Consider the following 25088-nt stretch of genomic DNA (forward strand, 5'->3'; position numbering starts at 1 on the left):
CCTATTTTGGCTCCTTGGTGCACAATCTACCATTTTCAGTGGATAAACAGATACATAGAACTCCACAGAGTATGCTGCGATTCTTGTTGAATTTACTATAGCCTTAAAATCTTTATGTAATGCGAGTATTGTTTACACCGTGTTATTTGCATGCATTCCGTACTAGAAGTGATAATGTCAGCGACAGTAAAAAGAAGAACAGTTCGAACTTCTAGTTCTAAGAAGTACATTTTTTCCATTTTAATAAGGTGTTCGGTTGTAGCAGTGTGAAAAGAATTAGTTGGAGGAAGGGTTAGAGTCTGAAAATCGAAGATCAGGATTTATTTATCATTGAGGAGAAGAGCTTTAGTATAGAATAAGATGCTTTATGGCAAAAACTTTTCAAAAGTTCGACGGGTTTTTTCGACCATAAAAGAACTGGCATGCAAATACGAGTACTCGCGTCGTAGCTTACCTGGTCACTGTTCGTGATAGAAAAAAATTGTGAAACATATTGTTGTTACACAAAGTATTGTATGCAATATGAAATTAAAGTCTTTTCACCTCGCGTACTTGACATTGCCCTCCTTGGCACACACACGCCCTTGCCTACAACTTGTATTACAAACTTACGCCAGGCTTGGAAAGACCCACTTTGCCCCCTCGATGCACAATTCACTATCATTTCAATCGTTAGGAAGATCTTTTAACTTGTAATCGTCTTTCGTCTTTGACTGTTCGTATTTAATCTCGTCTTTTGTCTTAGCGTTCCCGTCTTCAACTAACAGCCTTTGCTGAAGCGATGAACATTTTTACGCATCCCACGATTTTTTTTATTTCATTCTTAAAAGCAACATTACAAGTTACCTAACGCTCGAATATTCAAAACGCACTTGACCATTCTCAGACATGCGCACTTCTCGCATAACCGCAGCGCGCAACAATGTATTTTTTGAACCAAAGTTCTGATAATTGATAGTTGGGATCATGCAGGTTCTACTGTATGAAAATGATAAAATATTCCTCGTATCAATTCTTTCAGATATCTGATTTTTCAGGCGAAAACTAGAGCATACGACAGATCGTCTAAGTGAAATAAGTATATGAAATGCATTTCAGAAGCCTTAGGTCATTTTTCGCAACTCCATGAGGTTGCATATCTATTCTATACCACCCTCACTCCCTCCGCTTCCCCTTTCACCAAAAAACCTGTTGTTGTTCCGAATCACTCATTTTCAAGAAATTCATATATGAACGTGTATTCTTATATACAGCTATATTTCGTACTTGTATAGGTCCACCGCACGCGTTAAGAATCATGTATACAAAACGTCATTTTCATTACCTGCTATTTCCCGTAAATGTTAAAGATATATGTATGGGATAGTCCATACCATTTCAACCTGGGTCTCGTGACCTCTCGGATTGGGTCTGAGATTTTTATATAATTGTTCTCACTTTGAAAGGCACTCGATTTTCATTTTACAGTTTTTTCACGCGATTTCAATTTTATACAATTTTTTTAAACGATTTTATTGATCAACACAATTTAAAAATCTGAAAAAATTCCGAAAAATCATCTGGCAGAAATAAAATTTTCAAGCTTCGAGCCGGAATGAGAAGATTTTTCATTCTTTCTAAGCTTTTCCCGAAAAAAGACATTGAAAAAATCAGAAGCAGGATTCTTTTCGCTGTGTATGGTAGCTGAAACATTTTCACGTCAAACCGGATTTTTGAAAAAAATTTCAGATCTCTCGAAAGCATTTTATTATTTGCAATTTTTAATACAAGCAAACTGAAGAGAAAAAATCTTTTGCAAAAAATCTGAATAAATTTTCAAAAAACCGGAATGACATATGAAAATGTTTCAGCAGCCATGCATAATAAAATGACTCCCGCGTCTGAATCTTTTCAAGTTTTCTTACGGAAAAAGTTTGAGAACAGTAAGAAGGAAAAATTTTCCCACTCCGGTGTTACGTTTTGCGGGAAACGTTGCGAGAAATCTTTTATTTACTGATTTTCGACATTAGCTTGATTCACAAGCCTTGTGGCGTTTCAGTTGACGAACTTTGATGATCTGTTCGTATTGATTTCTCGTTCAGCCTGCCTTGATCTGGAATTATGCTGTGGGTCGTGCCAACTATCACTATGCGTGAGCCGTTTTATAATTTAGAATGATCTGAACTGTTCTTGATCTTGTAGTGGTCTTAATAGTTCAAAGTCTGATCTAGTTCTGTATTGCCTGAAGTCTGATTTGTTTTGCGTTTAATTTAGTTCTGTTCTTTCTGACGTCCGAAGTGATTCTCTATTGTATTATTCTGGTTCGAAAAGGACGTTCAACAGTGGGAGTTTTGGAAAAAAAGTCTCCGGATTGGTCTTTAGCTACGTCAGTGCGTTCAGTTGGTGAGGTTTATGAACCTGACTTCTGTAAATTTTGATTGTAGACCATATAGTCTGTGAAGATATCAAGCTAAGAAATAAAAATTATGTACTTACTGCATATCTTTACACGAATGTAAGCTTGTTGCGAAATAACGGATGGTATGGTGTATGCAGTGTAACGTGGCATTTCGGTTATGCATGCCCGTTATAAGGTGCTCCCTGAACCTTGGGCGGAACCCAGAGATAAAAGCTTCAGGGATCGGGTCGCGAAATAATAATAGAAGAGCGCCAGAACTAGAGTCACGCATCCGAGCTTCGACAGGGACGCAATAGCGAATCATGATTAAGATATTGCAGAATTTTTTTTTTTTTTTTTTGAGTACACCGGACCCTGGTTAGCGACCAACTCCGGCACCGAGGATATTTCGAGGCGAGGCGAAACAGCGACGATCTTGCAGGAAAGATGCCCAGGCTGCGGAGGGGGAGCCAACGCAGATCCCTGCAGCGCGGGAATCCAAGGCGGACGCGATTCCCGCTGGTGGCCAGCGCGCCGCAGCTTCCCCGCTCACCCTGCCTACACCTGACCAAGGCAACCACGAGAGACCGGCTAGCGACGAAGGAGCACCACCCCGCTCAGCTCAGGGACACCATAAAGCTGCGCGGACGACGACATCGCTATCTAGCCCCAAGTTCTGCGCCGCAAAGCGACGACAGGTGCGCGCCAAGCTGCGCAATCTCCGAAATCGAAATCGAACGGATCGGTTGTTGCGCATTCTTAGGGTTATGACGTAACGAAGGGAATAGCGTGACGAGATCGGCGTTACGGCCGATCGGCCATCCGAAAGACACTCTAGTTCTGGCAACTAACGGAAGCAGTTGTACTCTTTGTCAAGTCGAATTGAGTTTCGTTTGGTGTCGTTTCTAAACTTTGTGGTTGCGAAAAATAATGGCTGTCCACCGTCACGAGGGAGTAGGCGATTTCATGAGGTGGACGTGGAGCGGTAAGCGCTGTTGATATTCTCGCGAAAGAGTTTCGAGAGTCATTAAATAACGACTTTCCGAGGAACGGATAGCCATCAAGAATTAACGTTACCGAAAGTACTCCAAATTCTTTAGCCGGTACCTCTGCTTGGTAACCGTAGCCTGAGTTGCGCGTAATACCGTGAAGCCAATTTTGAGCGACCGAGAAGGTCGAATAGAGTCACGGATTGAGTCGAGACACTCTCGTTGCAAATTGTGTGTAACCAAATTCCGTTGCACAGGGTCAGGTCGAGTCAGTTAACCTCAAGTGTCACCTCTCGAGTAGGTCGCGGACCGTCAAAGGGGGAGTGTTCAAACTCGCGAACCGCATACAGACCTCGCGGAGTAGGTTGAGCTCGGATGCGCGATAATAAGTCTTAGATAAGCCCGAGGAAGAACATATTAGTTAAAATAATAATTAGGATTGTAAATAACGCGGCCCGCGCGACCAGAGCGAGTTTCCTTTTGTTTCTTGCCCTTGAGGCTAATATTCACGGTGAGGATTAGCGCGATACCGTAGAGGACGATCGCGGTCGGCGCGGCGGGTAAAATTTTGTTTTCGAATTTTAAGTTATTGTTTATTGTTAAGGCAGCGACTAGCACACGTAGGCATTACAAGTCATCTGTACTTAGTCATTTTTTTTTTCTTTTCTGTTATACTATTTTTCTTGTTAAATCTAAGTATTTGAGTATGTTTCGTGGGGCGCGTCCTCTTTAACAGAAAAGAGGCCGCGTATTTTTTTAATTTTGTCACGATTTCCAACTCTAGAAAACAAGGATCTAGGAGATAGGAATAAAAGAAATAAACACGTATTTTGAGCCATCAGTTCTATGTTTTATTATGGCTCAGAGAAAAAAATCTTTGAGGTATGAACCTCAGAGAAAAAACCCCTCGCAAATGTTGAATTTACAATGTGTATAGGATATTTATCATGTCAAATATATTTCGCACAATGAATTATTTCAGAGGTGAAATCTACGATTAGGAGACATTATATGTATATATATTGTGACGGGACGCCTCGTCGGCGTACCGGCACCTTACGGTCAACCCAAGTTCCCAGTATTATGCTTACCGGTGACAAGCTCAAAACTTGCGACACGCTCGGTAACCCCACCATGTACCAATAAACCAACCAAATCACGCGATTTACCGTGCTGCCTCTTCAAGGGGCACGGCCAATCACTATTCCCAAAATCCACGAAACTGGACGACTAGCAGGTATAAAAGTCGAGCACAAACGTGGCTCGACATCTATTCATCATCTATCGTATCACATACGCAGAGTAGACTAGTTATTCGTCCGACTCAGGACTTATCCGCACATTTGCTCGACGGAGCACGACACCTCAACGAGGAACCAGCAGTTGACTCAACTCACGATCACGAGACGTGGCTCGTCACTGCAAGAATCTTCGAACACCACTCTCAATCGAAGGAGGGTATTCAACGTATTTAACGAATTTCGTCTCTTTTCAATAAAAGTTCTCAGGTACTAGGGAGCCGTATCTGAACTAAGCTCAGCATTGCGACTGACGTCAGAACTCAGATACGGTGAGCGTCGTAGAATCCTGTGACCCATAGGTAGGGCCCCTGAACCTATAAAGAGCCTCCTGCATTGCGACATGATGTCTTGATATGGACGACGGTATATTTGCGTAGAATTCCCGTCCTTCTGACAACCACGCTATCACATAAACAATATTCTGTCTTGCCATCTGCAAAACAAATCATTGTCAATATCGAGTAATAACTCAACAATGACGATTTTCTATCGTCAAACACCGTCCTTCTGACCAACACGCTATCAAATAAATAATATTCTGTCTTGCCATACGCAGAACAGATCATTATCAATACCAAATAATAAACCGTCAACGACGATTTTCTATCGTCAAACACCGTCTTTCTGACCACCATGCTATCACGTCAATAATATTCTGTCTTGCCGTTTGCGAAACGAATCATTATCAAACCAAATAAGAGAAACCAATTCCTTCTTACCTTTCAACGATATTTCTTAACATTATATGAAAAGTAAATTCACGACATTCTTTCCTGTCATAGATCCCACTTCTTGGGGACATAACATAATCATTAGTCAAAGATTTCCTCTTTAAAAACAAATTTCTCGCCTCACGAGTAAATCGCTCATTGCGATTATTCCGTGTCTTGCTTCACAAGTACAGAACAAGTTTGACCCTCGACCGCTCACACGGCCTGTGATGATGGGTTTATTCCACTCGTGCCATTGCACATGAGAGTGATGAAACAACTTCTGAGGCTATCTCGAAAATCAATTTAAAACAGTCAAACTCTAGTAACCTCTTCCAGGAGCTCATCAAAGAATTAAGAAATAACTACTTTCCACCTTCCTTCCGAGTCCAGAGACCGAATTCTGCCATTTCACTTACGAGACAGTAAATTCTTAAAACTAATACGATATTCAAGTTTGTGCGAAACCACCGCGTTACTTTTCATATTACGTATGAAACTCTCGCGATATTCGGCGGATAAATAGACTCGAATCGTTTCAATATATATGTGGTTGTATCGGTTGCTGGTTTCGTTTGAAACATCCGATTTGAATCTCTATATTCATATATAGTTGCGCTGGGTGTCTTGACTGTTTCGTGCAGTATAATCGTGGTAAATGAAGTCGCTGGCGACTCCGTATAAGCATTGCGCTTGTGCTCAGGTATCACCGCTTAATTCGATGTATCGGAAAGATTACCTTGTGTGAGTCCAAGTATGTACAAGCAATCCGTAAATTCCTTGCGTCAAGCATTGCGCTTGCTCATTGGTACAACCGGGCTGCGCCGGTGTGCCTGGCGGGACGTACCGCGCTTGTTGTTAGTGTACTTACGAGGTTATTCCGGCTTCCCAGCATGCAACAATCAGGGAGAATTTGAAGATACAAGATATCACAAGATCCGTGTACCGATCAAATTGCAGTGAGACCCCTTAGATTTATCCATCTCTCCGGAAACGCACAGAGAAAAGAAAACCAAAAAGAATGAACGACTGACGCCGAGTCACCCGACTACCTGACTGACGCGGCCTGGCCGGCGCTATTCCCGCCTTCTTCACGCTCGTCTAAACACATGCAAAGACAAAATAGAGATAATCGGCCGCACGACGCATGTGTTCGTATACACGCGCGAGCGACCGTTCGCACCTGGGCACCTCTGACTATTTGTTCGACCGAACAGAGTATGAATCGCGAATAGCGAATTATGAATTATTATTTCTATTGTTTTGCGTTTTAAGTCACAAAGAGCGACGATTGAATTATTGTTTTTTTTTCTATCGTAATATCGTTGGCTGAAAATATATTCTTTGGATTCTATAATGGCTTGGTGAAATAGCGTGTTGGTGTTGCGTATCTCGTGCTTTTTCTCTCTATCCAAACATTATCCCTCCCCTTTCTGCGGTACTGAGCTACCGAGCATATTGTCGCGGCATAGCGCATCAACGATTTCGAAGTGTGTTAATCACGCCAGGCGCCCAACAAAACTTCGCGATATTGTTTTTAGATCCAGGGGACATCGTGGACGCCAACTGATTGTGCACGCGGTAAGTCCACGTCATAGCAGATAGTCGGTGCAAGACCACTGAGGTACTAACTGAATCTTGGTCTACATGGATCTTAAATCTATGGTATAAGCATGTTAAGCTCTTCTATAATAATTGTACGTTGGTAAGTTACCATGCAGAAAGGGTATCACCATAATTGTCAGCTAGGACGTAAAAACGGCTATAAGCTTAAAAATTTTGATACCTGACACACGATTCTTCGGATTCTTTTCAGATTTCGAAATTGCGTCAATCAATCGAGTTGTTTTGAAAAATTTTTTAGAATTGCAATCGTGTTCCCAGAAATTTGAACAAACCCGAGGACCCTTCAAAGTGAAAACAATCATATAAAAATCGTAGGCCCAATCCAAGAGATCAAGGGTAAACCCAGATTGAAATGGTATGGGCTGCCCCAAATACACTACGGTTCATGATTGCAATATAAGTTTCAGGAGACATAACTCTATGAAACAAAAATTTTCGTTAATGTGTTCATTTTTCCACTCACCGAATACGGGGCTTCGTTTATCGTTGCACAAATTACCAAATGTCATCTCGAAACGTTTTCCCAGCTGCTCATTAAGTTCATTTATGAACCACTCTCCGTCTCTGAAATTCATTGATTATGCGAATAATATTGTTCTCACACTTACTTTTCAAAAAACCTGAAGTATAGCTGAATCTAACCTTTCATCAATCAGTCGATCGTGAAATACTCTGAATGCCTCATGAATCCACAGTCGTAAGAATGTTTGCTTTGAATACTGGTAATCTTTGTGACTGCGCAGCAAGCCTTGGAAAATCTAATAACAAAGATACGGGGGACACTGTAAATTTTATTTATCAAAGGCAATCGTTGAAACTTTAAGCACATGTCACACGTTAAAATAAAGTACTGAGAGAAAGAAATTGTTAGATTTGTGATCATTTTCCTCACTTCGTAAGCCTATGGCAAGGGTTCTAGGGGTACAAAAATTTGAAAACAATTCGGAATCTAGATTTTGAAAAGGTACATGATTCTAACAATCTTATTGCCGGAAGCCTTTTTTGAAAAAATAACAGAATTAAAAAACTGTGATTCTTTCAATTTTAATTAAATCTATCCATTAAAAACTTGTATAATTTTTATTTTCAATACTAATATTGCATTATTTGAGTTCTTATATGAAAGTGGTTATTCCACATTCTGAAATGTCCAACCTACTATTTATCATTTTTTGGTCATAATAGGACGGTTTAACGTCGAAAAATTGCTGCCTTTCATGCGTGCGTAAAGTAATGAATAGAAATGTAATCATGTATTATTTTCCTTTCTTTTCGTTACAGCCGATAATTCCACAAGTGACACGTAATTCGATTCAACTCTTTTAATGCCTAAATTGTTATGTAGTGATCGAATCTAGACAAGCACTAACCTCTTGTTGCGCCGAGTTCACAACAAACAAAAAAAGCACCCCTAGAGTGCAAAACTTGCTAGTTATCTCGATAATCGTTTTGCATGTAAGATAAAAATATTTAGGTGAGCACTCCATGTATGATTGCTCTCACTTGATAAGTAGACGTCATACTATCAATTAAATGAATGTGTAGAAAAATCAATAGAAAAGTAGCAGAATCACTAAATTACTGGGATATGTGTGAATAGGCCACTAAGTGGATGCTGACTCACTAGAGAATGGACACGTATTCAAAAAACACATTAAGGGATACACGTTGCATGAATCATTGAAAGAATATAATAAGTTTACAATCAGAGCTTACATCATCGGCTGAGAAGAAAAAGGTGTTGCGTCGGCTTCAACGTGAAAAAAGTGTTGCTTCGGTTTCGATTTGTAAAAATTGATATTTCACGAGCAATTTCTTTTTTTAATCATTTTCAGTTTGCATTATACACAGCAAATATGAATTATTAATTTAATTATGTTACGGGGTGGATCATGTAGACTTCGATGAGCTGCTACCGGAACCGACTCTACGCCCAGCCAAGGTGTTATTTGACTACTTTAGAATTCATTTACGTCGATTATGGACTTACAGGCTACTACTTTCGAATACAGGAAATGACAGAGGAAGGAGGGAATCAGTTTTAAGGGAGATGGACGATTCAAGTGGTAAAGGTGGTTTATTATTAATATTCAAGTGATTGAATAATGACTATCGTCAATGTAATGGAATCGGCTCGAGCAAAGAGCTCGGATTGACATGGAGAAATACAATTAGAAGTGACGCAGGCGAAAGTTCGGATGAAAGCGTTTAGTCGAGAGAATGCAAAGACTAGCTACTTGCAGTTACTTGCAAAGCTACTTGCAAAGTTAGCTACCTGCTGACTAGGTGCGAGAACCAAGGTAGCTGGGTGAAGATAAGGGGAGAATGCAGAGTGTAAAATGACTGTAAGACAGCAGAAAAGGAATTTAAGGTGTGGAGGACGTAACAATTACATCAAAAAATTACTGTTAAAAAACTATGTATTTTTAATTTATGTATTTATTTAATTGTTCTTCTTTGACTAATTTATATGGCGAAACGAACGAAATGTTCGTATATCACATATGATTTAGGATGTTGTGTCATGTGCGGAGCGGTCTCGCACGCGACTAACTTAATCCTCTACAATAACCGTAGAGGTTTATATTTATTTTTACGTGGATAAGTGGTGATCTTCCTCTACAGAGCGATCCTGAGGAATAGGGTTGGAGGATTTAATATTTATGTTATTAGAAATGTTTATGATGGAACCAAATTTTAATGAAATTAAAATGATGGAAAAGCAAGAGAAAATTCGAGACGAGGAAGCTTACAAAATGTTCTTAATCTAATTATTCTCACTCATTCAACTACTCACTTTTCGTTGGTTACAATCCGAATGGATCACACTCTCACACGATTACACTCAATAGCAACGCTCACATACGCTTATCACTGCACGTCTCGAAAGGACTTCTTGGCTCGAGGTTCAAACATTTAATCTAACTTCAAAAGACTCAGATCGCGACGCGAGAAGCCTTCCCAACCGCGTATAGAATTAGAGTATTACATTCTAATCGTCGGTGACGGAAAAAGGACTTATAAACTCTACACACCGTAGCTTTGAAGGAGCCGAGTTCCGTAGATGTGGTATTTAAGCTATCTCTAACGGGACTAACCTCGCTCGCTCGTAAGACACCCCTTAGAGCGTCGGACAACGAGCAAGGTTTTTGTTGATTTTGCAATTTAAGACAGAGGCTCGCCTTGCGATGCTCATCCCTCGAAGCGCGTGATCTCGCGCTAGCCTCATCCCGGTGTTGATTACACCCGGGATCCGGCTGGCGCGGGAACGCGACGTTGCAGCGGTCAACTGTGCCGCTGGGCTTTGGTCGTGCCTCGAACAGAATTATATTATGATTTTAATAGTGAAATTAAGATTATGCTTCCTCGTCTACTTTATATTATTTTAAGAGTAATGATATGAATGCATAATGATGTAATTATATATGTGAATATGCGACGTTCGTGACAGTTGTAGCAAATTAGTCAACTTCATTTGATATTATTATTATTTATATCATTAGTTATCATGACGCTTGATTTTCACTTCCCCTCGATCACTCGGAGTAGTGATCAAGAACTTACAGCGCGCACAATAATTTGGCGGCCCGCGGTGTAAGCTGGACAGAATTTTACCTTACAAAAGATATCGCGAGATTCTGTTAGGTGCCTGATGTGGTCGGTAATATGCTCGGTAGCTCAATACCACGGAGAGGGTAGGGGTAATTTTGGAGAGAGAGAGAGAGAGAGATACTCGACAACAGCACGCTGTGTAACAAAAATAAAATAATATCAGTAAGAATTTCTGCTCTGCATGCACGATGTAAGGAGACTGTAGTGTGTAGATGTTATGTTTACCCTTTTCGAATCCTTTGCTTCCGATGAGAAGCCCGTAAGACGGCAATACCGTCTAATAAATGAGATGCGGGTGTGCAAATCATTAATCTACGAGGGAATTTATGTTGAAAGATGTAATTTTGAAAAACTGGTGAATTTCAAAAATTAACGACGGAGCCGTGCTTGCACACCCGCATCTCATTTATCAGACGGCATTGCCGTCTTACGGGCTTCTCATCGGAAGCAAAGGATTCGAAAAGGGTAAACATAACATCTACACACTACAGTCTCCTTACATCGTGCATGCAGAGAAGAAATTCTTACTCATACATAAATCGGGCACAGAAAAACAAATTTGAACTCACTGGTGATGAGAGAACTTAACGACAACAGAGTCAGGGCGGCTAGGTGGTCTAGTGGAGTAAGTCTCCGGTAAACCATCGCTAGATACCAGGTTCGATTCCTGGCTCCGTCGTTAATTTTTCAAATTCACCAGTTTTTCAAATTTTCATCTTTCATAAGATAATATCTTTTGCAAAAGCGGCTATACAAAAAAAAAATTCAAATTCGCTCTTTGCGATTCAAAATTAGCTGAGCGTAAACTATTCGTAACATACGCTATTTCTTAATCTATTGAGCTTGCAGCTCGCTAACTAAAATTAAACTCACTTATAAATCTCAAACGTGCAGCTCTCAATTCGAAACCTACAGATATTCACGTTACAGCAACAGTTGTTCGAAATCGAAACTATGACTAACTTCTTGACGGTGCGCCGCCAGGCTACCGAACAGACGATTTCTCAATATCACCCGACTAGGAGCTTCAACGCGACCGTGAGATGACTTAAATCTAAACTTCACAACTGAAATTAAGATAAACCTTATTCTATACTTGGCGCAATTAAACAAAATTTACAAAAGCCTAATACTATGCGAAACTCAACTAAACAAATTCTTAAACCCAATCATAATTCAGACGCACCTGCAACTCAAACACACCAGCTTCTCATCTCAATCGCTACTTTGATAGCGACACAACGAAAACGCGATCTCAACTGTACGCAATCTCAACTGAATGCAATCTCAACCAAACGCAATCTCAACTATCGCTAAAACAAACGCTATCTCATTTCAACGCACACTCAACTAAACGCAATCTTAACTAAACTCTACGCTATTCGCTAATTTGAACACTCCATTTCGGCAATTCGCGACCTACACGAGAAGCGACACTGAAAAACACGATACCGATGTAATTTAACGACTCTGGTAGCGTTCCCGGCATATAGTTTAATTTTTCTCTTTCAGTCACCTTGGCACCTGAATTTTTCAACTTATTAACTACTTTCTCAAAACCGGCAAAGAATGTACTTGAGCTCTCATAATCTTTTAACTTCATTATTTCCAATCTATTTATAATATATATCTGTAGAAGGTAGTTTCAGGTAGTTTCCATCTAGCTTTTTTATAATTCCCAAAGCTGTTTCTTCGTCATCGACCAGCTCCATTTGTTCATTTGAGATACCACTGCAAACGTGGTTCATTGCCTTCAGGTTTTTTATTCCTACGCATTATCGTTGTTTTTGCAAATTTTTCTCTATCGCCGCTTCATTACATTCCTTCCACATCAAAAATAGCATGATTCTTTACTTTCAGATATTGTAATCTTCGCCGTCGAATACTTGAAATTTAATCTCATTGTTCGTTCTCTATCCTGGAACTCTCTCGAGGAATGTATTGTTTTAACTTCACAATTTTGTATATCACTTCTGCAAACCTTGCTTCCAAGTCCTTCACTTCAGTCGCTTTATCTGTTTCACAAATCATGGGACTATTCACAAAATGCTCATTTTTACTTTTCTCAAGCAAACTCCGCTACAATGTTGATGTGAGTGGGAAACTGGATTCGGATATTGTCAACAGTAATATACACTTTTACTTTTGCAATATTGTAATATATAATCAAGTCTATTAAATATATCAGCATAAAAGACGACTTTTACTGACAACGGCTTCTATCCGATTGGCTGTTAAAACAGACTGACCTTCACGCACATCACTTGTTTACAATATTTTTCTTCGTATCTCGTGATTACTTACTGCTTATAACCAGAGATGGCGTATCATGTATTACATCGAGTAAGATTAATTTACTTCCTGCTTCAACAGTCATACTTGCAATGATTGATTGTTGTTGTCGTACTAAACTGTTTCATGTACCGTACAACGTATAGGAGCGCTCAAAAGTATTCTGATAGTACAAAATTCGTTATTACTTTAAACAATCGTTTTTCTCATTTTTCATTATTTTAACTTTATTCTTGAGTAATCGAGGGTTAATTTTGAACAATTATGTAGAACATCGAATTTCTTTCAACAAATGATATTATTGTTACGGTTTCCCTCTTCGAATATGCATGTATTCATTTAATTAATCAAAATGTAGATCTGATGTTCTCGGACAACGACCGTCTTTCGGAATAAACGAGGCTCTTTCTTTATTCCTTGAACGGACCTTAAACGACACACCTCTCCTTGTACTTTTGTCCTAAATGAACCGCCCCAGTCATTTTAAATTCTCCTGATTATTTATTTCGCCCGCTTACGTAACAATTATGTAGAACATCGAATTTCTTTCAACAAATGATATTATTGTTTTTTGTAGTTTTGTTAAGTACAATCAAAATTTACAGAAGTCAGGTTCATAAACCTCACTGACTGAACGCAAAGAACGTGAGCAAAGTGAATATGACCAATTCACAAACTATCATTCTTAGAATTCAAGTATGCATTCTTGCAACTAACTGCCTTGTCAGCACTGCACCGATTAGCCGCTTCAATATGAATCGTGTTGCACTGACGTGGCCAAAAACCAATCAGGAGTCAGTAGTACAGCAAGGAGAGTTCTAAGTACAAACACCTTCTTTACCGACCGAGCCGCTCCGCGCAGCCCAGACGCAAACCCTTAAAGGTTACCCCCCCTTTCGTTAGATAAGACCATGCAACCTCACCGACAGTTGTATCGGTCAACGGTGAAAATCGCACTGCTTTGCCGGCAATTCTTATCGATCGAGGGTCAAAATCGTGCTGTCTTACCGACAATCTTACCGACCGAAGGTCTGTAGTGCTCACCTGCCAACGGTAGAGGGCGCAGCGGGGGGCGAGAACTTTTTTACCGTCCCGAATTCCTTTCTCACGGTAGGACTGCTGATGTGTAACATCAACCACCCCCACATTCTTTTCCCACGTTATCAACCATGTGACATTCCAAAATTAATGGTTCCGAGAATTGTTTGGCTCAAATTCAACGTTGCACCAACACGGTAGGACTGCTGATGTGTAACATTAACCACCCCACATTCCTTTCCCACCTTATCAACCACGCGACATTCCAAAATTAATAGTTCCGAGAATTGTTTGTCTCAAATTCAACGTCGCACCGAAATCCTTTGACCGCATGCCGCTCGCCGTCAAGTCGAAACTTGTCGAACGCATTGTTTTGTCTAACCACCTTATCAACCACGTGACATTCCAAAATTAATAGTTCCGAGAATTGTTTGTCCCAAATTCAACGTCGCACCGAAATCCTTTGACCGCATACCGCTCACCGTCAAGTCGAAACTTGTCGAACGCATTGTTTTGTCTAAAATCCTTTGACCCCATGCCGCTCACCGTCGAAACTCGTCGGACGATTCCGAGAATTGTTTTTCACTTACTCGGATGTCGGTTTGATATCCAAGGTCGACCGATAGCCGCGGTACATTCAAAGCCATGGATCTGCGGTGTTGGGTTACCATCGCTGTTGGAATGCCAAAAGGTGCGCGCGCATTCGTACAGCTGCCCTATAAAAAGGACGCTCATCACTGCAAACGATTATTACGTCACAAGCTGTCAAGTATACGTGAGGAAAGAGCTCAAGATGGAATCCGCGAAGTGTTTGAGATTGATCGATGTTATGGAATCGGCGTTCAAGATTTTATCGGAAAAATCGTCACCGGCAGAGATTGCGAAATGGATTCGACTCGGAACCCAAAATATCAGGCTTTTGAATAAAATCTTACGCAACAACGCCTCAACGATCGGGGAGAAGACAAGAATTTTGACTACAATTGGAATTCTGAAATCGTTGACAGTCAAATTTCAACAATTGCAGAAAGTGGGTGACGGATTACGAAGCCGACGAAGAAGCGATCGAGTACGGTGGTAAAATTTGGAATCAGCTTTCGAGAGTAGAATTCAAACTGGATCTATCGTCAATTTGAAGCATAAAGATGTGGAGAGATTTCTAGAAGACGCAAAGGTACTAGCTGTGACGAGGCTGAAAAACGCTCTGAAGAAAGACAGGAGCTTGAAAGCCAACGTTATCCTGGCTTATAAATTTGAACTTAGAAAAGTTGATCGCACGGTGGAAGAGATTAAATTTTTTAATACGAGAAATGAAATCATCCTCCAGACAACGGATATCAGCGAATGGTTCATCGAAAACGCGACGGAGCGTTTGTTGAAAAAGGTGGAAGATTTCCAGGAAAAGGATTCAGGCTGGTCGCTGACCGAAATAATCAATTTGACTGTAAATATCAACAAGTACGTACCACTGCGAGGCGGTGTCTTCACATACACACCACTACCCAAAGATATTCAAGATAAGAAGGCTGTCGTCAACATCCGTAACAGCGACTCGTATTGCTTCCTCTGGTCGGTCACCGCAGCTCTGTTCCCAGCCGACAACAACAATCCCAGCAAAATTACTTCGTATCCACATTTCAGCTCAGTGCTACAATACGACGGTTTGCATTTTCCAATGTCTTTAGACAAAAACACCATTTCAAAATTTGAGAAGCTTAACGGTCTTTCAATTAACGTTTACGGTATAGACCAAGGCGATCGGAAAAAAAGTGAAATAGTACCGATTCACCTGAGTCAGAATGAGTCTGATAAACCTATGATTCATCTTTTGGCGATCGAAACTGAAATCCCTGATGATGATGATGATGATGATGATGATGATATGGAAAATTATGAAAAAAATAGAATCTTTCATTTTGCATGGATTCGAAATTTATCGCGGTTGACAAGTTCTCAAATTTCTAAACGCAATGGTCGTACTTGGTTATGTGATAGGTGTCTATCACACTTTCAATCTGAAGAGTGTTTAACAAAGCACAATGTAGATTGCATGAATTTAAACAAAACCAAAGTTATTCTACCTACAGATGAGGAAAAAATACTCAAATTCAAAAATTTCAAGCACAAAGAAACCGTTCCATTCTGCATTTACGCGGATCTCGAATGTTTACTGCAACCCACACATGAAAGTTTTGGGGAAAATAGAACAATTTATCAGAACCATCTTCCGTATAGTATAGCCTGCAATCTGCATTGCGCGTTTGACGATTCGCTTTCGAATTTCAAAATCAATCGCGGAGAGACTTGCGTTCAATGGTTTGTGAACGAGTTAGCGGAATTGGCACATTCGTTGGAGGGATACTACAAGACTGTTGTATCGATGGAACCGCTCAATTTCAATCAAATCAACGAATTTCACTCAACAACAGTGTGTCACATTTGTGAAAAACCGTTTACACTTGCAGACGTGAAACATCGTGATCACTGCCATTTCACGGGAAAGTACCGTGGTGCTGCTCACCGAGGTTGCAATCTAAATTACCAAAATTCGCACATTATCCCAGTGATATTCCACAATCTGTCGGGTTACGATTCACATTTCCTGATCAAAGCACTGGCCACATCGTTCGAGGGCACAACTGAGCTTCTACCCGTGAACAAAGAAAAGTACATTTCATTTACAAAATACGTCGAGGAGACAGATGTAAAGTTTAGATTCGTAGATTCGTACCGCTTCATGCCCAGTAGTCTTGAGAAATTAGCAACGTATCTCGGTGATGATCGGAAATCAATCACACGAAAATTTTATCGTAGCTCAGATTAATTTCAGTTATTGACCAGAAAAGGAGTGTTCCCGTACGAATATATAGACAGTTGGGAGAAGCTCGAGGACACACGGTTACCATCCAAACAACAATTTTACTCAAAATTAAATGATCGGGATATACCAGACGACGACTATGCACATGCATGTAAAGTTTGGCAAACTTTTAACGTTCAAACTTTGGGAGAGTATTCGGACTTGTATTTACAGACGGACGTGTTTTTGCTGGCCGACGTTTTTCAAAATTTTCGACAGATCTGTTGGACGACGTACAAACTGGACCCGTTACATTACTACACAGCGCCCGGTCTGTCGTTTGATGCCATGTTAAAATGTACAGGCATCGAACTCGAGCTTCTCACCGACATAGACATGGTTATGTTTATCGAAAAGGGTATTCGTGGTGGTGTGTCACAGTGTTCGAACAGATACGCAAAGGCCAACAATAGATATATGGGAGAGGAATTCGATCCTGAGGTCGAAGAATCTTATCTCATGTACTTTGACGTTAATAATTTGTACGGTGCTGCTATGAGCTTTGCTCTGCCATACAGTTCCTTCGAATGATTATCAGACTTCGGACAATGCGACGTTCTTACCATCTCCGACGACGCGGAGTTTGGTTACATACTGGAGGTTGATTTGGAATATCCTGAGGAACTGCATGAAATTCATAAGGATTTACCACTGTGTCCGGAGCACTACATACCTCCGATCTCGAATGGTAAGCAACCGAAATTGACGCCCACGCTATTTTCCAAAAAAAACTACGTTGTTCACTACCGCGTTTTGAAACAATGCTTACAATTAGGCTTAAAATTACTCAAAATTCATAGAGTTCTCAAATTCAGGCAAACCCGGTGGCTCAAAAAATATATAGATTTAAATACCGATTCGCGAAAAAAATCTGACAACGAATTTGAGAAAAATTTTTACAAGCTAATGAACAACGCAGTTTTTGGCAAAACTATGGAAAATGTTAGGAAGTATAGAGATGTCAGGCTGATCACGAAATGGGATGGAAGATACGGTGCTAGAGCTACCATACCCAAACCCAATTTTCACAGCTGCACCGTTTTCGACAAAGATATAATTATCGTTGAAATGAGTAAGACGAAAGTCAAGTTGAATAAACCATTGTACGCAGGTTTCTCCATCATGGATCTGGCTAAAACATATATCTACGATTTTCATTACAATTACATTAAGCAGAAATTCGGCAACCGAGCAAAATTAATGTACACGGATACCGACAGTTTGATTTACAATTTTACCGTCCCCGACATATACGAACACATTAAGGAGGACTTGCACAAATTCGATACTTCTGATTATCCGCTTGACAACGTTTACGGAATACCTCGAGCAAACAAAAAAGTTCTCGGCTTGATGAAAGACGAGAATAACGGGAAAATCATGTCAGAATTTGTAGGGTTACGAGCTAAATTGTACGCATTCCGAGTCTTGGGAGATGAAAAAGACAACAAACGTGCCAAAGGTGTTAGAGGATCAGCGTTAAGAAAAATAACCTTCAACGATTATTTGGACTGTGCGTTGAAACGTGAAAATCTATCCTTAAATCAGCATTTGATATTGAGTCGAAAGCACGAGGTATACACCGTAGAACAGCAGAAAGTAGCACTGAGCTGGAATGACGACAAGCGGATCGTGTTTCAAAATACAACCGACACGCTTCCGTGGGGCTACAAGCCTACACCTTAGCTTTGTAATTTATAACTGTACCATGTCTGTCGATTGTCTAAAAAAATAAAGACGCATACTTGTTGTGTGTCGGATATAAAATAAAGAGGTACATACGTTTTTACAAAAAAATTCATTTATTCTGGGGGAACGTTATACGAGTATAAGCGAAAAGTGAAAACTTCATCGCCAGTCTGAAGCTGTTCTTCTTCTTGCGAATGAGAAGTGCTCTGGAACAACAACCTGAATTGAAGAAACGACTAGAACTGCTCCTCAAGAATATTGGAGAAGTAAAACATCTGCTGAAAATCAGATCTGACCTCTATCAACTCACAAGAGATTTCGAGCACATACAACTCGACCGTAACGATCATGGACTTTTCAAAAATTGAACGAAGTCGCTCGCCTGGAGACACTTCTGCCCTTGAAAAAGCTTTCGGGCCTCGAAGTATACTTCGAATACCGGGTCAGTGGCGTTCGTCGGGTTAAAACGAAATTTGGAGACAAAATCGTTCTGGACTTGGATGACTCTTTCACGATTTTTCTGCCCAACCGACTGACCAAGGCCCCCCACGAAAATGAATATTTGTTCCAGAAGGTGACGACAGCCAGTAAGGAGATACGGTTGCATCTACGCTATCTTGGCGGACCGTACGGTCAACTTGAATTCGTATACGTATAATCTGAGTATCGCATTCAAATATCCAATGTTCTGTGTAAGTCTTACGTTCAATAAACAAAAAAAAAAGATTGAAATTATGAATATTTTTTCATTTATCCATCTTGTATACCTTTGATCCTGCGTACGTTTTGTACCTTGTAATTGTATCTAGAATTTAGTCTCAAAATCTAAGAAAATGCTACTCCAAACACCACTAAGCAACGATGGAGGGTTTCGAGCTGCGTCATGTGATGTGAACTCTACGATGAGTATTTGGACGGGTTCAGACAAGACCAGAGTGCAAGGTCGGCCGATAGCTGCGGTACATTCAGAGCCAAGGATCTGCGGTGTTGGGTTACTATCGCTCTAGGAATGCAAAACATAACTCGGTTTGAGTACAGCTCGGTCAAGGATGGAGAGCAAGGTCGAATCTTACATAAGCTTCGTATTGAAAAAAAATTCTCTCTTAAGAGCTAAGGTGAAGGTATAAAATTATTTCATGAATATTCTTTTAAAAAAAAAAAAAAAACAGTTTTATTACATCTGTCGCGAACAGAAATAATAAAATAATGTACAACTCAGTCACAACAAAATTTAATATGGAAGGTTTAGGTAATAAGCAGGGATGTTTCAAATATATCGTTCTGAGGAGGGCCCCCATCACGGCTGAAACGTGAACACAAAAAAAGTGTTTTGATGTTCACGACCTTCATATCCAAGAATAATATTATTCAACAATTCACCAAGGTCAAGAAAAATCGTCTTCCTCACTATTCCAGAATTTCCGAATTCCCTGGCTTTTACGGGTCTCAAGATTTTTGAAGTTACAGCATTGTTCAGCTCTGCGGGATCTGCGACATTGCACAGTCTCTTGTTCCGTATATTACGCTTCGACTGCCATGACTTTGACGTTGATATAAACTGAACTTTGTATAACTTTTTTGACTTGCATATATCATGTAAGACTGACGAGTCTGCATCGGATGCGTTGAGCTTATACATATATATAAGCCGATAGATCGCAAGAATTTGGAAACGGTGCGCACTGCGTTCTGCGCATCTCGGAGTGACAAAATGACGTCAGAGACGACTGGGTCCACCCTTTATCCGACCCGCTATCCCTAAATTTTGACGACAAAAAAAAAAAATCGAAATCAAATTTGAAATTGGAGAAAAAAAAAAAAAATTTGTTGAAAAAAAAAAAATTGGAGCACGCGGTACTTGGCGGGCCTTTTCAAAACGAGCACAAGAAAATACAAGTCGAGCTTTATAAATGTTATGATGGCAATATAAACATGGGCCTGCCAAGTACCGCGTGCTCCAATTTTTTTTTTTTCAACAAATTTTTTTTTTTTTTCTCCAATTTCAAATTTGATTTCGATTTTTTTTTTTTGTCGTCAAAATTTAGGGATAGCGGGTCGGATAAAGGGTGGACCCAGTCGTCTCTGACGTCATTTTGTCACTCCGAGATGCGCAGAACGCAGTGCGCACCGTTTCCAAATTCTTGCGATCTATCGGCTTATATATATGTATAAGCTCAACGCATCCGATGCAGACTCGTCAGTCTTACATGATATATGCAAGTCAAAAAAGTTATACAAAGTTCAGTTTATATCAACGTCAAAGTCATGGCAGTCGAAGCGTAATATACGGAACAAGAGACTGTGCAATGTCGCAGATCCCGCAGAGCTGAACAATGCTGTAACTTCAAAAATCTTGAGACCCGTAAAAGCCAGGGAATTCGGAAATTCTGGAATAGTGAGGAAGACGATTTTTCTTGACCTTGGTGAATTGTTGAATAATATTATTCTTGGATATGAAGGTCGTGAACATCAAAACACTTTTTTTGTGTTCACGTTTCAGCCGTGATGGGGGCCCTCCTCAGAACGATATATTTGAAACATCCCTGCTTATTACCTAAACCTTCCATATTAAATTTTGTTGTGACTGAGTTGTACATTATTTTATTATTTCTGTTCGCGACAGATGTAATAAAACTGTTTTTTTTTTTTTTTTAAAAGAATATTCATGAAATAATTTTATACCTTCACCTTAGCTCTTAAGAGAGAATTTTTTTTCAATACGAAGCTTATGTAAGATTCGACCTTGCTCTCCATCCTTGACCGAGCTGTACTCAAACCGAGTTATGTTTTGCATTCCTAGAGCGATAGTAACCCAACACCGCAGATCCTTGGCTCTGAATGTACCGCAGCTATCGGCCGACCTTGCACTCTGGTCTTGTCTGAACCCGTCCAAATACTCATCGTAGAGTTCACATCACATGACGCAGCTCGAAACCCTCCATCGTTGCTTAGTGGTGTTTGGAGTAGCATTTTCTTAGATTTTGAGACTAAATTCTAGATACAATTACAAGGTACAAAACGTACGCAGGATCAAAGGTATACAAGATGGATAAATGAAAAAATATTCATAATTTCAATCTTTTTTTTTTGTTTATTGAACGTAAGACTTACACAGAACATTGGATATTTGAATGCGATACTCAGATTATACGTATACGAATTCAAGTTGACCGTACGGTCCGCCAAGATAGCGTAGATGCAACCGTATCTCCTTACTGGCTGTCGTCACCTTCTGGAACAAATATTCATTTTCGTGGGGGGCCTTGGTCAGTCGGTTGGGCAGAAAAATCGTGAAAGAGTCATCCAAGTCCAGAACGATTTTGTCTCCAAATTTCGTTTTAACCCGACGAACGCCACTGACCCGGTATTCGAAGTATACTTCGAGGCCCGAAAGCTTTTTCAAGGGCAGAAGTGTCTCCAGGCGAGCGACTTCGTTCAATTTTTGAAAAGTCCATGATCGTTACGGTCGAGTTGTATGTGCTCGAAATCTCTTGTGAGTTGATAGAGGTCAGATCTGATTTTCAGCAGATGTTTTACTTCTCCAATATTCTTGAGGAGCAGTTCTAGTCGTTTCTTCAATTCAGGTTGTTGTTCCAGAGCACTTCTCATTCGCAAGAAGAAGAACAGCTTCAGACTGGCGATGAAGTTTTCACTTTTCGCTTATACTCGTATAACGTTCCCCCAGAATAAATGAATTTTTTTGTAAAAACGTATGTACCTCTTTATTTTATATCCGACACACAACAAGTATGCGTCTTTATTTTTTTAGACAATCGACAGACATGGTACAGTTATAAATTACAAAGCTAAGGTGTAGGCTTGTAGCCCCACGGAAGCGTGTCGGTTGTATTTTGAAACACGATCCGCTTGTCGTCATTCCAGCTCAGTGCTACTTTCTGCTGTTCTACGGTGTATACCTCGTGCTTTCGACTCAATATCAAATGCTGATTTAAGGATAGATTTTCACGTTTCAACGCACAGTCCAAATAATCGTTGAAGGTTATTTTTCTTAACGCTGATCCTCTAACACCTTTGGCACGTTTGTTGTCTTTTTCATCTCCCAAGACTCGGAATGCGTACAATTTAGCTCGTAACCCTACAAATTCTGACATGATTTTCCCGTTATTCTCGTCTTTCATCAAGCCGAGAACTTTTTTGTTTGCTCGAGGTATTCCGTAAACGTTGTCAAGCGGATAATCAGAAGTATCGAATTTGTGCAAGTCCTCCTTAATGTGTTCGTATATGTCGGGGACGGTAAAATTGTAAATCAAACTGTCGGTATCCGTGTACATTAATTTTGCTCGGTTGCCGAATTTCTGCTTAATGTAATTGTAATGAAAATCGTAGATATATGTTTTAGCCAGATCCATGATGGAGAAACCTGCGTACAATGGTTTATTCAACTTGACTTTCGTCTTACTCATTTCAACGATAATTATATCTTTGTCGAAAACGGTGCAGCTGTGAAAATTGGGTTTGGGTATGGTAGCTCTAGCACCGTATCTTCCATCCCATTTCGTGATCAGCCTGACATCTCTATACTTCCTAACATTTTCCATAGTTTTGCCAAAAACTGCGTTGTTCATTAGCTTGTAAAAATTTTTCTCAAATTCGTTGTCAGATTTTTTTCGCGAATCGGTATTTAAATCTATATATTTTTTGAGCCACCGGGTTTGCCTGAATTTGAGAACTCTATGAATTTTGAGTAATTTTAAGCCTAATTGTAAGCATTGTTTCAAAACGCGGTAGTGAACAACGTAGTTTTTTTTGGAAAATAGCGTGGGCGTCAATTTCGGTTGCTTACCATTCGAGATCGGAGGTATGTAGTGCTCCGGACACAGTGGTAAATCCTTATGAATTTCATGCAGTTCCTCAGGATATTCCAAATCAACCTCCAGTATGTAACCAAACTCCGCGTCGTCGGAGATGGTAAGAACGTCGCATTGTCCGAAGTCTGATAATCATTCGAAGGAACTGTATGGCAGAGCAAAGCTCATAGCAGCACCGTACAAATTATTAACGTCAAAGTACATGAGATAAGATTCTTCGACCTCAGGATCGAATTCCTCTCCCATATATCTATTGTTGGCCTTTGCGTATCTGTTCGAACACTGTGACACACCACCACGAATACCCTTTTCGATAAACATAACCATGTCTATGTCGGTGAGAAGCTCGAGTTCGATGCCTGTACATTTTAACATGGCATCAAACGACAGACCGGGCGCTGTGTAGTAATGTAACGGGTCCAGTTTGTACGTCGTCCAACAGATCTGTCGAAAATTTTGAAAAACGTCGGCCAGCAAAAACACGTCCGTCTGTAAATACAAGTCCGAATACTCTCCCAAAGTTTGAACGTTAAAAGTTTGCCAAACTTTACATGCATGTGCATAGTCGTCGTCTGGTATATCCCGATCATTTAATTTTGAGTAAAATTGTTGTTTGGATGGTAACCGTGTGTCCTCGAGCTTCTCCCAACTGTCTATATATTCGTACGGGAACACTCCTTTTCTGGTCAATAACTGAAATTAATCTGAGCTACGATAAAATTTTCGTGTGATTGATTTCCGATCATCACCGAGATACGTTGCTAATTTCTCAAGACTACTGGGCATGAAGCGGTACGAATCTACGAATCTAAACTTTACATCTGTCTCCTCGACGTATTTTGTAAATGAAATGTACTTTTCTTTGTTCACGGGTAGAAGCTCAGTTGTGCCCTCGAACGATGTGGCCAGTGCTTTGATCAGGAAATGTGAATCGTAACCCGACAGATTGTGGAATATCACTGGGATAATGTGCGAATTTTGGTAATTTAGATTGCAACCTCGGTGAGCAGCACCACGGTACTTTCCCGTGAAATGGCAGTGATCACGATGTTTCACGTCTGCAAGTGTAAACGGTTTTTCACAAATGTGACACACTGTTGTTGAGTGAAATTCGTTGATTTGATTGAAATTGAGCGGTTCCATCGATACAACAGTCTTGTAGTATCCCTCCAACGAATGTGCCAATTCCGCTAACTCGTTCACAAACCATTGAACGCAAGTCTCTCCGCGATTGATTTTGAAATTCGAAAGCGAATCGTCAAACGCGCAATGCAGATTGCAGGCTATACTATACGGAAGATGGTTCTGATAAATTGTTCTATTTTCCCCAAAACTTTCATGTGTGGGTTGCAGTAAACATTCGAGATCCGCGTAAATGCAGAATGGAACGGTTTCTTTGTGCTTGAAATTTTTGAATTTGAGTATTTTTTCCTCATCTGTAGGTAGAATAACTTTGGTTTTGTTTAAATTCATGCAATCTACATTGTGCTTTGTTAAACACTCTTCAGATTGAAAGTGTGATAGACACCTATCACATAACCAAGTACGACCATTGCGTTTAGAAATTTGAGAACTTGTCAACCGCGATAAATTTCGAATCCATGCAAAATGAAAGATTCTATTTTTTTCATAATTTTCCATATCATCATCATCATCATCATCATCATCATCAGGGATTTCAGTTTCGATCGCCAAAAGATGAATCATAGGTTTATCAGACTCATTCTGACTCAGGTGAATCGGTACTATTTCACTTTTTTTCCGA

General features: G+C 40.1%; 1 protein-coding gene across 1 annotated transcript in view; it reads right to left on the reverse strand.

The window, feature by feature from the left end:
- LOC124185963 (dynein axonemal heavy chain 2) overlaps positions 1–25088 on the reverse strand; it is a 670443-nt gene that overhangs the window by 176656 nt on the left and 468699 nt on the right. Inside the window, exons 27-28 of the mRNA XM_046577226.1 lie at positions 7646–7761; positions 7467–7567 (exon numbers count right to left, since the gene is read on the reverse strand). Coding sequence (XP_046433182.1) covers positions 7467–7567; positions 7646–7761 — 217 coding nt within the window. The remainder of the gene's footprint in view (positions 1–7466; positions 7568–7645; positions 7762–25088) is intronic.

The sequence above is a fragment of the Neodiprion fabricii genome, chromosome 7 (assembly GCF_021155785.1).
Source record: "Neodiprion fabricii isolate iyNeoFabr1 chromosome 7, iyNeoFabr1.1, whole genome shotgun sequence".
Lineage (NCBI taxonomy): Eukaryota > Metazoa > Arthropoda > Insecta > Hymenoptera > Diprionidae > Neodiprion > Neodiprion fabricii.